General features: G+C 43.1%; 1 protein-coding gene across 4 annotated transcripts in view; it reads left to right on the top strand.

Moving 5' to 3' along the window:
• Nucleotides 1-17,269, top strand: part of LOC133480348 (homer protein homolog 3-like) — a 57,023-nt gene that overhangs the window by 36,900 nt on the left and 2,854 nt on the right. For all 4 annotated transcript variants that reach the window (XM_061778225.1, XM_061778224.1, XM_061778222.1 and 1 more), the window contains 2 exons: nt 9,634-9,747; nt 14,662-14,742. In XM_061778225.1, coding sequence (XP_061634209.1) covers nt 9,634-9,747; nt 14,662-14,742 — 195 coding nt within the window. The remainder of the gene's footprint in view (nt 1-9,633; nt 9,748-14,661; nt 14,743-17,269) is intronic.

The following is a 17,269-nucleotide window of genomic DNA, read 5'->3' as shown; positions in this document are numbered from 1 at the left end:
CTGGATTGTATTCTTCGATGGCAGTGAATGGGATCTTGTGTGGTTGTCTCCTTGAAACCAGTCCCTACTCCTGCTAGAAGCACAACCTGTGCAGTTTAGAAATATAGCTATTACTATAAAAATACATTGTTGAAATTTCTGTCGTGTGACGTGGCGAGAAAAAAGCTTTCAATTACCTTTTTTGTTTGCACTGTGTATTGGAATGGGAGTCGAAGGTCTGCTAGATGCATAACCTGTAAGTTTTAAAGAATACATACGATTACTAGAGAATACTTTTTATTGATGACGTGTTTTGCAAGGGTAAAAAAAAAACATAACTTCGTCGCAATCCTAAAAGATGTTCGACTCGCGGGTCTTGAATTTCTGTAAGATGGACGAGCTGGAAATGGAAAATTCAAATCAGTAGTGGCAACAGATGTTACATCTATTTCTTCCTCTTCTTCCTCTGAGGGAGGGACGTTCACCTCAAGGCATTGTTGCCCTCTACAGGGTGCCATTCCTCATTGCAGTTATCCAGAGGCTTGACGATCAGACATAAACTGCACAAGACCCTCCCCTACCCATCCCCGTTAAAAAACGCCATTGACGTCTTTAGACGGCATTGTCAGGGAATAGATGGATTCTGAATTACGTGTTTGGACAGCATTGGCAGGGAATGAGTTAAGTGTGAGTAAGGTTTAAGTCTAGTTCACTAATCAAACTACACAAGAAAGTCACATGACCTCACACAACGTCTTCTGTTGGGGTTCCCGGGCATAGGTATTAACACTAGATAAGCCAGCCCGGCTGATGTAGTTTCAACAAACGTTTTCAGTCATCCTTTGCTATTTTCACTTGACTATGCACATACGCTGACTGGTATACTATAGATGAGGTACACATTCACACTCCAATGAAATGTGTTGCGATACAACAAATATTTTTACCAAACATCACAATTGACATTGTCAGAGTGGTATTAATTTAACAATTAAATTAAATTACAGTATGGTAGAACTGCACTGCATCCTTTAGAGAGCCATTTCACGGTTCATATGCACATACTGTACGTGTAGAGGTAAAATTTCCACACAGACATTGGCTCCTCCAAATTGCAGTTGTTTTTTTTCCCTGCCCCTTGTTGCTCTGGATATTTCTGTTAACAGGCACATGTGATAATTGCAGGGCCAGCGTTTCATCTTGAATTCAAGAAGACAACAATATGGCCTTGGTCAATCAAAACAACCGTCTTCAAGGTGACTAAATAGAGTGACGCAAAAACTATCGTCACTAATTATGAAACACTACCCTTGTTTAGTGCCACACTGCGGCTTCTTCCATCAGCGGGAGTCCAGGTGAAGGTTATCCCTTAAAAAGAGAGAGACGCTCTGCCGCAAAGTCAACCAGGTGGTTGGAACTAGAGCAGGCCTCCAGGGTTTGGCATGGGGGAGGTCAGACACACCATACTGTCCAGTTTCCTTTCCCTTCCGTCTCTGCCCCACTTAGAGGAACATGATAAATTACTGTTACGACTCCACGGATCCTTTTAAATCCCTTGTTACATTTTTTCATTGTTTTTATGGAGGAGTGGGGGGTACGTTTTCTGTAGATACAGTACATTTTTTTATATATGGTATATTGGTATATGATGTTGCTGCATAATCTAATGAGATCCAATATAAGTGCTGTTTAAAAACATTCTCCCATTCAGAGTTTAATAATGCAAGATTTTTGATTGACACTGTCAGGGATGAATTATTTTAACAATTTTTATTGTGGTTGTAGTTTGCAATGGTATGGAACTGCTCCACACAATATTGACAAAAAATGCATAAGCAGTACCTAATGAAGTATCAGCTGAGTGTTTTTAGCAGAGCATTCTTTTTTTTCTACTATCCTTGTTGACTGTCAGTTTAATAGCGATCAGTGTGTTCCCTTATGTTAAGGCTGCTTCAAACACAAATATTTGTACCCCAAAGCAACACAACAGAATATGCAGGTTTACAGACTATTAAACAAAGGGAGCACGCTAACGTGAAAACCGACTACTAACAGAAAGTGATGTGACAAAAGGTTAACGTGAAAACCATCTATCAAACGGGTACTTAAAGGTCAGAGGACAACGATGTTCAAATCTTTCTTGATAACTCTAGAACCCCTTTACAAACCACATCTGCCATTTCGAAGTGATTATATAGCAGATATACAACAGTTAAATCGATAAATATGATGCAGAATGCGCCTTCTGCTTTTTGCATCCAGCGCGTTCCGGTCTTCGGCTCTATCCGGCACTGTGACATCACACGAGTCAAACAGTCTGTTCATTCGGCGTTCCATGCTGTTGTTCCCGTTCTTGTATATTTGTTGTCGCATGATTTAGCGATGTCACGATGGTTTATTGTGTGGCATTTGGTTGTACAAATGGTTCAGGCGGTAGCACAAGTTTTTTTTGGCTTTCCAAGTGAAAAAGGAATAGGTGACTAGTGGATAGGGAAAGTCAATGGTCAGCTATGGGTGCCCAGCAAGCATTCCAAACTCTTTGCTGATCACTTCCAACCGGCGTGTTTTGAGAAAGACTTGGCAGAAAGCATTGGTTACAGAGGTAGAGGCTGAAATCAGATGCGTTGCCAACTATCTTTCCTACGACCATCGGGACTTCAACTTCCAGCAAGAGAACTAAATCTCGCAGCCGCTGCGGTGAAGCGGCGCAGACAAGAGGTGAGGATTTCCTTGTACCGTATTTTCACGACCATAAGGCGCACTTAAGTCTTAAATTTTGGTGCCAATATGTCAAGCCATAACTATATAAAAAGACCTGCTTTTGACATACCATCATATCGACCCATTGGCCACTCTCTTTTTCTGTTGTACAGCTGCTACTTGACTGCTCGTCGTCGTCACTGTCATGTTCCGACCTCCTGATGGGCTCAAACATGTACGGTTTGATGATGCCAAGTTCAGTTGAGTGCTGTACGTCAAAATCCTCCTCCTCCTCATATTCCAACGCATTCACACTTCTCCGCTTTGGCGTACAACCGGTGCTCAAGACATCTCTGCAAGACTAGCCGAACATGCTGCCTGTGTTCTTTGAGATCTCTGGAAAAAATGAGAATGTCATTCAAGTAAACAAAACAGAAGCGACCAGTCATCTCGCACAGTACATCACTGATAAAGTTTTGGAACACGGCGGGACATTCGTAAGAACCAACGGCATCACCAAATATTCAAACTGACCCATGGGAGTATTGAAGGCCGTTGTTTTGGCAAATCTTTTTCTGACAGAATAAGTAAGGAAGCAATCTTGTCTTTGTGGGTTTTTATTACAAAAAAGAAAGTCTTTGCAAAGAGAGGAAAAGACAAATCTTACAAGTTGTCACCCCTTACTGAAGCCCAGACTAAAATTCCCCTTATTATATATTATTATTATTATTATTATTATTATTATATAAGTGAGAGACAAAACAAAACAATTATCTATGTCCGGCTGCAACAAGTATTACACACACAGAGCTAGTAGTCACAACATAACAACATAACAGTAAAAATTGATCAAACTACTAAAGGTTACTACACATTGCTAAACACTAATGATCAAACCCCATAACATTATAGAATAACAATAACAGTATAATATGCATTAACAAAACAACCCTACAGTCATCCAGAATTTCACACCTCAGGTTTAAGAAAATACCTCATAAGCGGGTTGTAAGTCAGTCATGCAGCAGAGTTAGACTGAGGGCTATGAATCATGAATCATGGTCATCATTTGAGTTGCCAATGTCATCCAAGCAGCCCCAATTTGAGGAAATACTGAGTATAATATCTTAGTACCTGTACTCCAAACCTTGTGATCGGTGGGGACATCTGTGCCCCAAACTGGATCGTGTTCCTTAAATTGGGCTTGTCTACGATGACGGGAACGAAATATGGCAGAGATAATGTATGAGTGGTCTGTTAAAGCAATAGGAGCGCACCGACCTGACCAATCGGGAACGTTTCTAGTGCTGACATATAGGGAAGACAGGTAGTGTCAAGAAGAGTTTCGGAATTGTTCAGAGAGGAATCGAGACAAAGGTTGTGCATGGTACAGATATAGATTGGCAATAAGATTTTGGTAACTTCCCAACATACACACGCTGGCCAAATAGAGTTTTGTTAATAGCAAAACAGCAGAATTTCACTCCTGGACGAATGTGAACTGGGCCAAACAAAGGCACTATACCCGAATCATTAGTGGATTTAAAACCATCAAAATTTTGGGTCACATTGATGTAGGGGAGAGGAGAACCTGTTTCAGCAAACACGGTTTGGTTAAGGTATTTTGGACTAACAAAAGAAATTAAGATGTGAGGAAAGAGTGATGATGCATTAGGATGTCAGGAAGTCACATGTGCTAAACGTGTTGAACATATATTTTCCAACACACCGTCTTCCAGTCATCACCCTTTCTGATTCTCACTAAATAAGCATTACGCAAGTCAAGCTGAGTGAAGATGGTAGCAGAATCCAACGGAATGCAGAGTCCAATAGCGGCAGCGGGTACCTATTCTTGATAGCAATATCATTTAGGCCCCTGTAATCGACACAAGGGCGAAGTGTCTTGTCCTCATCAATGAAAAATAATACTGCTTCTACTGAGGATTTCCAAGGTTGAATGAGCCCCGTGGCTAGTGCGGACGAAATATACTCCGTCAGAGCTTCCTGTTCAGGTTTGGACACCAGGTATATCTATACTGGCAGGACGGAATTGCGCGAGAGTGTAATAAAACTGGCAAGGCAATGGCAACAAGCAATGTACAATTTCTCTGCGTTTTCCTCCTGCGTCTCCCATGCTTAAATACACTGCTAATGACAAATAACCGCCAGCTGCATCGGGGGAGACTCCGTCCACCGGCCAGCACCCAGGGACTGCAACACAAAGGAAAATTCCCCACAGGAAATAAGCAAACAAGACTGTCATGTGGAGTTAAGTAAAAGATTGGGGAGACAAAACATACAAATGGTGGATCTGCATGGCTTTTATGAGGCTTTTGACCAGGATATGGCGTATTACCATGAAAATGAAAAAAGGTTATTTCTCGAAATGTACCAGTGACGCGTGTCACACACACACACACACGTTACCATTTCATTCAACTTAGTAGCCATTCAGTACGCACTTAAGCAAGCAATAATGGTGGCTTCAATTTATGCAGCACCAATTTGCAGTAGTCAAAATTAGTCATGAGTCATGCACAGATTCTGAATTGTTTTCCTCTTATCTCTGCAAGCTGGTTGGGCGGGTTTGTCCAGTTCTGTAGAATTTTGTACACTCATTTTACAACCTGCAGTGCAAAGCTTCATAAATGCTCAATTATTATGATATTATCAATATCTTTGATTAACTGTTTTGTAATAAATGTTTGAACTGTGGTTATTTAAAACAACACTTGAAATTCTATATTTATTTTCTGATAAGCCACTAATTGACGAAGACAGTGTAGGTTATATGCTGAAATTAAGTCTCCTGTTTAACATGGCCAATCAAGTGCACATTATTTAGCTTTTTATGTCATATTTAAATGTGTTTAGATGCAGACATACACAAAAAATGGATCATACAGTACAGAGAAAGCATTGAAGGTATAGAAGCAGCAACATTTGTCCTAATACTGGTGAGCATGTGGGATAGTTTTATCGTCAGTGCATGTATAGCAAGTAAACAAGTACTCTATACAGTTTTTTAATTAGTTACATAGCTGTTAATATGCTAATTCCAATGGGTATTGAAACCTCCAGTATCACTGTAGAGGTAATGAGCCTATAATAATAATAAATAATTTAATTATTAATAATTAAATAATAAAAAAATATTAACACAATTAAAATAATTTAACATAATTGTAAACACAGTGAACCCTGACGTTGAATAAGTTGTTTACCTGGTATTAACATAATAGCTCACTTTTTTTTGTCTTTTCCCAAATATATATTTTAAAAAATAAAAGTGGGTTGGATAAGGAAAGCAGCTTACATAAGTGTTCTCAGCGTCAAATTTGATATTTTATAGCTGTGACTACCGACAGTCAGACAACAAGGAGCAGAATGGATCAAGAGAATTTACATGATTCATATGGAGTATAAATGTTGAGTATAAAATATGTAGTCATACTACTTGTCTGTTTCGATTTTACTCAGCTATTAATATACCGTTTGCATGTGTGTGGGCAGGCTGCTAGTGATCCTTCACTATTCCTATTTTTTAATAGATTAGTGAGAAGGAGCGGTACAGAAAATGGATGGATGGATGGATAGTCTATATTTATGTGTGATTTTATATGATTGTGTTGTAAAACCCATTAAGTGACCCATTGTTCCATGCTGTTGTTCCCGTCCTTGTATATTTCTTGTCGTATAATTTAACGATGCCACGTTGGTTTATTGTGTGGCATTTGGCTGTACAAATGGTTCAGGCAGCGGCAAGAGTTTTTTCTTTTTTTTCTTTTTTTGGCTTTCCAAGTGAAGAAGGAATACTTGGCTGCTCGTCATCGTCACTGTCTGATCGGCTCAAACATGTAGGCTTTGATGATGCCAAGTTCAGTTGGGTGCTCCTGTATATCCTCCTCCACATATTCCGACACGTTGCTTGCCATTGCTTATAGTGTGAAGCGTGCTGTGTTTGTCAGTTGCAACGTCACTTCTGGTAGCCCTTGCGGTGGATAGAGTAACCGCACTCCGGTGTGTTGAGCTTCGTGTATGTTCGGGGAGGACTCGTCATAAAAACCTAATTTTTAGCTAAACTATGGTTGAAAACTTGCTGGAAGTTACGTGCATGTATTACATAATATATAAACAATGCAAATATTAATTTTAACTGACCCCATAACTGTTTTGTCATCTGGCATTTAAGGGAGCAGTTCGGGGTATTAGTGTCTTGCTCAACGACACCACAGCCGTGAGTCTGGGAGATGTTGGTGGTCCGGTCAGGGTCTTGAACCTAGTTACCCCACGGTGGAAGGCGATGATCTTAACCATTGGGCCACGGCTGCCCAGATGGGCATTCCAGCGCAACGAGGGTGTGTCCTTTGACATTTGTCTGGTGCATGTGACATTTCGGTTGCTGAAAGTCGATCTAAACTTAAGCATGCGCAGACCACGTCTATTTTTTGGCGCACAGTAGACCGCTGGTCTAACTCAATTTTGGTGAAGTAGACCGAAGTGTAGGCAGACACATACGCGAGTTCTGTGGACATGTGGTCAGTGGATGTCAGATGTAAACCCTCTGAATCATTGGAGAGCCATCAATTCATTGAACGCATTATTATTATTGTCATCATCATTATATTTTTAAAATGATCCCACTGGCCGCAGCGCAGCTATGGGGTGGGGGCACACATACAGAAAAATGATTGAGGTGGGAGGTGGTCTCCAAGTGCAGATCTGTGATCTCCTCCCTAACAAACTTTACATCATCCGCCCATGGAGGTCTGCTTGCAGTGCCATATAAATGTACTTTGCACACTATCACTTCCTGGACTCCACCAAATCAGTTTCTGCAAAGACTATCGGTGCACCACTTGTGCGCCGCATTTAAAGGGAAGGAGAGGAGCCACTTCAGTTGGACAGTCTGCTGTGAACACATCCACAACAGCGCAGAAGTTCCCCTTTCAAATGCGCTGGGGTATGCCGGTCCACTAAATTACCAGCACCGGATCTAACCCGTCTCGTCGCAGTTACGCCAGACGCAGCGCTGGATTTACACCAGTCATGAAAATAGAGCCCCATATCTTAAGCAGGTCTGCCAAATGTTACGGAACGTCCATATTCTGTTACGGAAATCACTGAACGTTGACTCTGTACAACCGTAACACTGATTGGTCTGGATATTGGGGGGAAAAAATCCCGCGTCTAACATTACCGGCGCGTTCACACTGAACAGCTGCTTGGTGCATGCTATTTTATCATGCCCCCCAGCTGCCAAGCCGCAGAGGTGACAGTTCTCTTTGCGTCCGGTGTCAACGCATTGTAAATCACTGATCATCGCTTCCATGGTAGCGAATAAGCTATGCTTCATGTGTCATGAAGGGAGGATGAGGAGGGGATAGGCAAAGACAGTGTCAGAGCCATGCTAATTGCTAAGCTATCGTGTCATGCAGTCGCAAAACATCGAAATAAGTGATTTAGTGAAACAAACTTGCCACATAGGTCTGCCTGGAACCGTGTTTTCACAGAGAGTAACCAACTTTTTAAAAAAATAGGCCAATTAATACGTTAGAGAGATAAATGTAAAATAATACACGTCCACCCAGGACGCCGCATCTGAACCGGAAATTAATTAGTACGTCACTGCATACGTCCCTTTAGAATATGGGCAGGTTAAAAGTATCTCATTATTATTAATACATATTTGTAATGTAAGATAACATTTATTAGTCCCACAATACAGAACTTTGCATCGTTTCAGCTGCAATTGCGGATATAGGAAATATATATATGTAATTTAAATAGCATGCAAGAGTAGACGTAATTACATTTCTTCTTACATGTACTACTTGTACGCATAGAAGTACATTGCACAAAATAGAAACTGTTGTCCAAACATAAACTATCCACTTCAGTCTATCAGCAATATTATTTGTTTGTTTACAGAACAAAGTGCTGCGTTTTAATTTTGGCAATTTAGTTCTGATTAATCTGCTTTAATAGACATGCATTTTTTTTTTGTTACCGGGGCTGAAAACAGAACTGGCAAATGTGAATTAATCCATAGACGCAGCTATTTTTGATGATGGAACGCCGAACTCTCATATACTGGTACATTGATTCAGGCTCAAACTGCATCCACCATTACAAGGTTGATGGAGTAAAAACTTTAATATGGACAAACAATGAAGCCATAATTTATTAAAAGTTATATGATTATGACTGTTGCATAAAAATGTTCTTGACATAATTTTGCAAATATGGAAATTCAGACAAATTCGGACATTGTTCTGGAAGTGAATTTTTATAGGTTGGCAGCTCTGCTTAAGTGCTATTTGATTCATTGCTTTGTTGTGCCATGTTTTGTTTGGTGTTGCTTAGGAATTACATCACAAAACCTTAACCTTTTCACTGAGCCATATTTGGGGAAAAGAAAAATTATCTGTCCCACCTAATCAGAATCACAATCATCTTTATTTGCAAAGTATGTCCAAAAAACACACAAGGAATTTGTCTCCGGTAGTTGGAGCCACTCTAAGTACGACAACAGACACTCAATTGACAGAGAACACTTTTGAGACATAAAGACATTGAGAAAAACAGTCACTGAGCAATAAAGGGTTGCTAGTTATCTTGTACTGCTGGTACAATTATTATTTTATTATTATTATTATTATTTTTTTTTTTTATATATAATTGGCCCGAGAGAAATGTGACAACAAACTCAGACAAAAAAAAAAATAGGTCATTTTCACTTTTACTGTGGTGCATTAAGGTTCATGAAAAGTGCTGCATAATTGACACTACTTTTAAAGCTTAGGTTGACTTTTATGCCCTGTGACAACTCTTAAAAAGAGCATCCTAACCTGTAAATGGAAAACAGCATGTATACAGTAGCTGTGTACGCTTGTTGTGCAATATCCCAGTGATGAAATGTGTTCTAATAATTATCAGTGTATTGTGTTGTAGGTGGCAGAGTTAGAGGCGCAGCTTGGCCATCCTGCTGCTGCTGCTCACACTGACAAAGAGGAGCTTAGCCGCTCACTGGAAGAGCTGGAAGCCCTGCTTAGTGCCAAAGACCAGGTACAATATAAGACACAAACCTCCCGCCTTCCATCCATATTTGCCCATTATCCACATTTTAATTGTGGAAGTTCCAACCAAATATACATTTCTAGATGTTGATGTATTGCTGTAGTGGCGCTCAGGAGATCTGTGAGATGTAAGCTTACTAAACATGACAAAATGAAAGATGAGACTGGAGATAATTTTGTTGCATCTGCATGTTTAAAGACCTTGCATAGATAAAATGACAGACATTGTAAGAAGAATGAGAAGAGCAACAACCTCTTGGGAATATTTCACTTGAATGCCTATTTGATTCTAGTCAGAGAAATTTGGTTGACAGTATGTGGGATCCCTAAAAAAGAAGATGCCTTGGAAAACCGAATAGCTATAAAGTTGTCACTTCACTGAAAGAATCCACTATTTGAACAAATACCACGATCATCCAGATAAAATGTTTCAAACTCATTATCAGGGGGCACATCGTATTTACGGTTTCCCTCAGACAACTATTATGATTGTGAAAATCATAAATGCATAAGTTACCTCATCAGATTATTACATATACACAATTGCCCATTAAATATATTTTAACAAAAAAGTCTTACTTTGATGTTTAAAAAAAAAAGAAGAAAAATCATGGAAGTTCATAGCAAACAAATACAACCCCAATTCGAATGAAAATCTGTGTCAACAGATGCAGAACATGATCAATAATATGAGACAAACTTGCTACCATGCACATTTTGACCTGCTAGTATGTCAAATTGTACAACCCCAATTCCAATGAAGTTGGGACATTGTGTTAAACAAATAAAAACAGAATACAATGATTTGCAAATCATGTTCAACCTATATTTAATTGAATACACTACAAAGACAAGATATTTAATGTTCAAACTGATAAACTTGATCATTTTTAGCAAATAATCATTAACTTAGAATTGTATGGCTGTAACGTTCCAAAAAAGCTGGGACAGGTGGCAAAAAAGACTGAGAAAGTTGAGGAATGCTCATCAAACACCTGTTTGGAACATCCCACAGGTGAACAGGCTAATTGGGAACAGGTGGGTGCCATGATTGGGTATAAAAGGAGCTTGCCTGAATTCATTCACAAGCAAAGATGGGGCGAGGTTCACCTCTTTGTGAACAAGTGCGTGAGAAAATAGTCGAAGAGTTTAAGGAAAATTTAGGGATTTCATCATCTACGGTCCATATCATCATCAAAAGGTTCAGAGAATCTGGAGAAATCACTGCATGTAAGCTGCAACGCCGAAAACCAACATTGAATGTCCGTGACCTTCGATCCCTCAGGCGGCACTGCATCAAAAAGCGACATCAATGTGTAAAGGATATCACCACATGGGCTCAGTAACACTTCAGAAAACCAATGCCAGTAAATACTGTTCGGCGCTACATCCGTAAGTACAAATTGAAACTCTACTATGCAAAGCAAAAGCCATTTATAAACAACACCCAGTAACGCCGCCGGCTTCTCTGGGCTCGAGCTCATCTCAGATCATCCGGACTGTTATGGACGCAAAGTTCAAAAGCCAGCATCTGTGATGGTATGGGGCTGTGTTGGTGCCAATGGCTTGGGTAACTTACACATCTCTGAGGACACCATTAATGTGGAAAGGTACATTCAGGTTTTGGAGAAACATATGTATATCATACCCCTATGAAAAAAGAAACAAATGGATCTTGGTTTCCCTTGCCCGGACGCGGGTCACCGGGGCCCCCTCTGGAGCTAGGCCTGGAGGTGGGGCTCGAAGGCGAGCGCCTGGTGGCCGGGCCTGCACCCATAGGGCCTGGCTGGGCGCAGCCCGAGAGGGTAACGTGGGTCCCCCTTCCCATTGGCTCACCACCTGTGGTCAGGTGCAGTGCGAGCTGGACGGTGGCCGAATGCCTTGGCGATCCGATCCCCGGCTACAGAAGGTGGCTCTTGGGACGTGGAATGTCACCTCTCTGGCAGGGAAGGAGCCCGAGCTGGTGTGTGAGGTTGAGAAGTTCCGACTAGATATAGTTGGACTCTCCTCCACACACAGCTTGGGCTCTGGTACCAGCCCTCTCGAGAGGGGTTGGACTCTCTTCCACTCTGGAGTTGCCCACGGTGAGAAGCGCCGAGCAGGTGTGGGTATACTTATTGCCCCCCCCGGCTCGGCGCCTGTACGTTGGGGTTCACCCTGGGGGAAGAGAGGGTAGCCTCCCTCCACCTTTGGGTGGGGGGCGACGGGTCCTGACTGTTGTTTGTGCCTATGCACCAAACAGCAGTTCAGAGTACCCACCCTTTTTGGAGTACTTGGAGGGGGTGCTGGAGAGTGCTCCAGCTGGGGACTCCATCGTTCTGCTGAGGGACTTCAATGCTCACGTGGGCAATGACAGTGAGACCTGGAAGGGTGTGATTGGAAGGAACGCCCCCCACACCACCCGATCATGTTCCGCACCTCCATTGCTGAGGCGGCCGATCGGAGCTGTGGCCGTAAGGTGGTCGTTGCCTGCCGTGACGGTAATTCCCGAACCTGTTGGTGGACAACAACGGTGAGGGATGCCGTCAAGCTGAAGAAGGAGTCCTATCGGGCCTTTTTGGCCTGTTGGACTCCTGAGGCAGCTGATGGGTACCGGCTGGCCAAGCGGAATGCAGCTTTGGTGGTCGCTGAAGAAAAAACTGTGGTATAGGAGGAGTTCGGTGAGGCCATGGAGAAAGACTACTGGGCGGCTTCGAGGAAATTCTGGTCCACCATCCGGCGTCTCAGGAGAGGAAAGCAGTGCACCACCAACACTGTGTATAGTGGGGATGGGGCGCTGCTGACCTCGACTCGGGACGTTGTGAGTCAGTGGAAGGAATACTTCGAATACCTCTTCAATTACACCAACACGCCTTCCCATGAGGATGCAGAGTCTGGGGTCTCTGAGGTGGGGCTCTCCTATCTCTGGGGTTGAGGTCACCGAGGTGGTTAAAAAGCTCCTCGGTGGCAAAGCCCCGGGGGGTGGATGAGATTTGCCCGGAGTTCCTAAAGGCTCTGGATGTTGTGGGGCTGTCCTGGTTGACACGCCTCTGCAACATCGCATGGATATCGGGGAAAGTGCCTCTGGATTGGCAGACTGGGGTGGTGGCTTTTTAAGAAGGGTGACCGGAGGGTGTGTTCCAACTACAGGGGGATCACACTCCTCAGCCTCCCTGGTAAGGTCTATTCAGGGGTGCTGGAGAGGAGGGTCCGTCGGGAAGTCGAATCTCAGATTCAGGAGGAACAGTGTGGTTTTCGTCCTGGCCGTGGAACAGTGGACCAGCTCTACCCCTCGGCAGGGTCCTCGAGGGTGCATGGGAGTTCGTCCAACCAGTCTACATGTGTTTTGTGGACTTGGAGAAGGCGTTCGACCGTGTCCCTCGGTGGGTCCTGTGCGGGGTGCTTCGGGAGTATGGGGTACCGAACCCCCTGACACGGGTCGTTCGGTCCCTGTACGACCGGAGTCAGAGTTTGGTCCGCATATCCGGCAGTAAGTCAGACTCGTTTCCAGTGAGGGTTGGACTCCGCCAAGGCTGCCCTCTGTCACTGATTCTGTTCATAACTTTTATGGACAGAATTTCAAGGCGCAGCCGAGGCGTAGAGGGGGTCCGGTTTTGTTGCTTCAGTATTGCAGCTCTGCTTTTTGCAGATAATGTGGTTCTGTTGGCTTCATCAAGTCGTGATCTCCAGCTCTCACTAGAGCAGTTCGCAGCCGAGTGTGAAGCGGCTGGGATGAGAATCAGCACCTCCAAATCTGAGACCATGGTCCTCAGTCGGAAAAGGGTGGCGTGGCCTCTCCAAGTCAGGGGTGAGATCCTGCCCCAAGTGGAGGAGTTCAAGTATCTTGGGATCTTGTTCACGAGTGTGGGAAGAATGGAATGAGAGATCGACAGGCAGATCGGTGCAGCGTCTGCAGTGATGCAGACTTTGTATCGGTCCGTTGTGGTAAAGAAGGAGCTAAGCCAGAAGGCGAACTTCTCAATTTACCGGTCGATCTACGTTCCTACCCTCACCTATGGTCACGAGCTGTGGGTCGTGACCGAAAGAACGAGATCCCAGATACAAGCGGCCGAAATAAGTTTCCTCCGCAGGGTGTCCGGGCTTTCCCTTAGAGATAGGGTGAGAAGCTCGGTCATCCGGGAGGGGCTCAGGGTAGAGCCGCAGCTCCTCCGCATTGAGAGGAGCCAGATGAGGTGGCTCGGGCATCTGTTTAGGATGCCTCCTGGACGCCTCCCTGGTGAGGCCACGCTGGAGAGACTAAGTCTTTCGGCTGGCCTGGGAACGCCTCGGGATCCCCCAGGAAGAGCTGGATGAAGTGACTGGGGAGAGGGAAGTCTGGGCGTCCCTGCTAAGGCTACTGCCCCCGCGACCCGACCTCGGATAAGCGGTAGAAAATGGATGGATGGAGAAACATATGCTGCCATCCAAGCAACGTCTTTTTCATTGACGCCTCTGCTTATTTCAGCAAGACAATGCCAAACCACATTCTGCACGTGTTACAACAGCCTGGCTTCGTAGTAAAACTTTGCGGGTACTAGACTGGCTTGCCTACAGTACAGACCTGTCTCCCACTGAAAATGTGTGGCGCACTATGAAGCGTAAAATACAACAACGGAGACCCCGGACTGTTGAACACCTGAAGCCATACATCAAGCAAGAATGGGAACGAATTCTAACTACAAAGCTTCAACAATTAGTGTCCTCAGTTCCCAAACGTTTATTGAATGTTGTTAAAAGAAAAGGTGATGTAACACAGTGGTAAACATGACCCTGTCCCAGCTTTTTTGGAACGTGTTGCAGCCATAAAATTCTAAGTTAATTATTATTTGATTAAAACAATAAAGTTTATCAGTTTGAACATTAAATATCGTAGATTAACAGTGATGGGGATTCCCATGTGACATTCTGATGTAACTATTTAAAGGAGATCCATAGTCTACAGAGCAAGAAAACTGATGTGGGGGAGCTAGAGAGAGAGAGAGAAGAGGCCATACAGAGACTCCAGGTAAGTTGTTTGCTTCTCACCTCTTTGGCTAGGTTGCGACACATTGCAGTGAACAGGAACAGCTTGTGTTGCCGGGAAAAAGGACTAACACAGTTCAAATTACAGACTAAATGGGGTGTCGTTTGCTCAGTGTTTTGACTAAAAGCTTATTCTATTTTTTTTTTTTTTTTTTTTTTTTTTTTTTTTTTTTTTTTTTACAACGCACACACTTTGCTGAAGGTTAAAAACTCACTCCATCTCCTTGTCAGGCATCTGATTAGAAAGCAATCCTGCAGGAAAATTGAGTAATTAAAGAAACACTGTGTTGTAGTTGTGCTTCATTCGACTTTGACATGTCTATGCTACACTGGGATTTGGAAGAGAAAAGGATCCACGCATTCACAGAGAGGACATGCAAACTCCACGGAGAAAGGCTAGACCTGAGATTCTAACCCCGAACCTTTGACCGCCATGCAGACGTACTTGACACATGTTCTGCCATAAGGGTCGCAGGTGAACTGCACTCTATCCCAGGTGACTTTGGGACGGGCAAAAGGCAGGGTGCACCCTGGACTGGTCGCCAGTCAAAAGCAGGGCCTTCTTCCAACTACAGTAGACTAGTTTGTGTTGCTTTTGCTGAACAGTTGTGGCCTCCGCTGGCACAGGGGGGAATTGCAAGATGCAGGTAGCTGTCACAGGCATTTACAAACTTTTTCGACTAAATACCCAAATAAAAAAATTGGTTCGTCCCTGGGACCCAAATTTAAATGATGTATTCTAATAATAATAATAGTACTTTAATGTATTAATGAATACATTATATATTTCCATAACATACACATGCTTTACATAAACTGACGATGAAGAACACTGACTATTACCTTTTTACAACACGCATGAATAAAAAAGATGCCAAATTGTGCACCTGCTGAGTACATGGTCAGAAATTAGCAATAAAATAGTACAGCATTTTGCAATTTATAACAAAATTTTTAAAAACTTGACCTGTCCCAAAGTTTGGTAAGCAGATTTTAACACGTCTGGAAGACAAGTTCCACCACATCCTACAACAGGCTAAACAATTACACAAGAGGAGTGTGAGTAACAGACAGAATGCATGGTGGCATGTCTACTTGACAGTTATGAAATGCGGCTTCAATCTCTATTGCGACATCTCTGTATGGAGTAAGCATGTCCTCCCTGTGTTTGTGTTTTTTCTTGGTACTCTAGCTTCCTCCCACGTTCCAAAAAAAAAGGCATGTTAGGTTCAGTGAAGTCTCTAATTTGTCCCTAGGTGTGAATATGAGTGTGAATGGTTCCAAGACCAGGGTGTACCCCACCTCTAGCGCAAAGTCAGCTAGGATAGACTCCAGTTATCCATGACCCTAATGATGACAAGCGATCTGGATGGATGAATGGAGTCATAGTTGCATTAAATGGCTCCACAACAAACTAGTCACTAAACTAATACAAAATGCAGTTGCTCTGTTCAGTGATGCCATTTGTTAGGTTTCCTTTCAAGGCTTAGGACTTCAAGGACAAAACAAATTACTTTTCCATCTCAATGCAGGAAATATGGCCAATGCATACTGCTTTGCTTTGATTAGGTATTTTATCATTTTTAGTCCCGGTGTCAGTTTTGATTTATGTATATTCATGCTTAACCTTTGCTGTCTTTGTGCCCGTTTCATAATCTGTTCATTGGGAATTCGCCACGCAGAGTTGTTTCATAAAAACCTCAATTGCAAATTTAAATCTGGATTACAAACAGATGAAGAGCTGCAAATACTGTAGCCTTGAACAATTGGAGTAAAACTTTTCCTCTTTTTCCTAAAGAATGTACTGACTTTTAAGCAGAAACTGAAAGTTGCTTTTGCATGTCTTATATGTGCCAACGTGTCAAATGATCTACTGCGCTTTAACAACTGTCTTTTCATTATTTTGTACAGTCATGAAGACAAAAGTGTTACTGGTACCAGTCAGTTATGCAGAAAAATATACTGTGGGAGGAAAATTATGTGAACAATTTGGAATTTCTTAACACAAGAGTCACCCTCTTTTGGACAGATGTACTCAAGTATCTTGATGAACTTCATCCATCCATTCTCTTAACTGTTCATCCTCACTAGGGGGAGGGCATGCTGGAGCCTATAGGCCTCTTTATACTCCCGCGCTTGCACCCAGATTGCATCACGTGACCGACGCATTGGGCCGTGCGGCCACTATGCAACACTTGACGCACACACTGCACAAATTGTCGCCGCAAGCAGAATGCTGCGGAGATCATCTCTCGTGATTGGTCCGTTTTAGTCACATGCTGTGATGACGTACTCAGCTTTCCCCTTGGTTCCTCAATATATCCATCCATCCATCCATCCATTTTCTGAGCCGCTTCTCCTCACTAGGGTCACGGGCGTGCTGGAGCCTATCCCAGCTGTCATCGGGCAGGAGGCGGGGTACAACCTGAGCTGGTTGCCAGCCAATCGCAGGGCACATACAAACAAACAACCATCCGCACTCACATTCACACCTACGGGCAATATAGAGT

Source organism: Phyllopteryx taeniolatus, chromosome 7, assembly GCF_024500385.1.
Source record: "Phyllopteryx taeniolatus isolate TA_2022b chromosome 7, UOR_Ptae_1.2, whole genome shotgun sequence".
In the NCBI taxonomy this organism is placed as follows: Eukaryota; Metazoa; Chordata; class Actinopteri; order Syngnathiformes; family Syngnathidae; genus Phyllopteryx; species Phyllopteryx taeniolatus.
The sequence above is the reverse complement of the archived record's forward strand: the minus strand, read 5'-3'. Positions and strand labels throughout refer to the sequence as shown.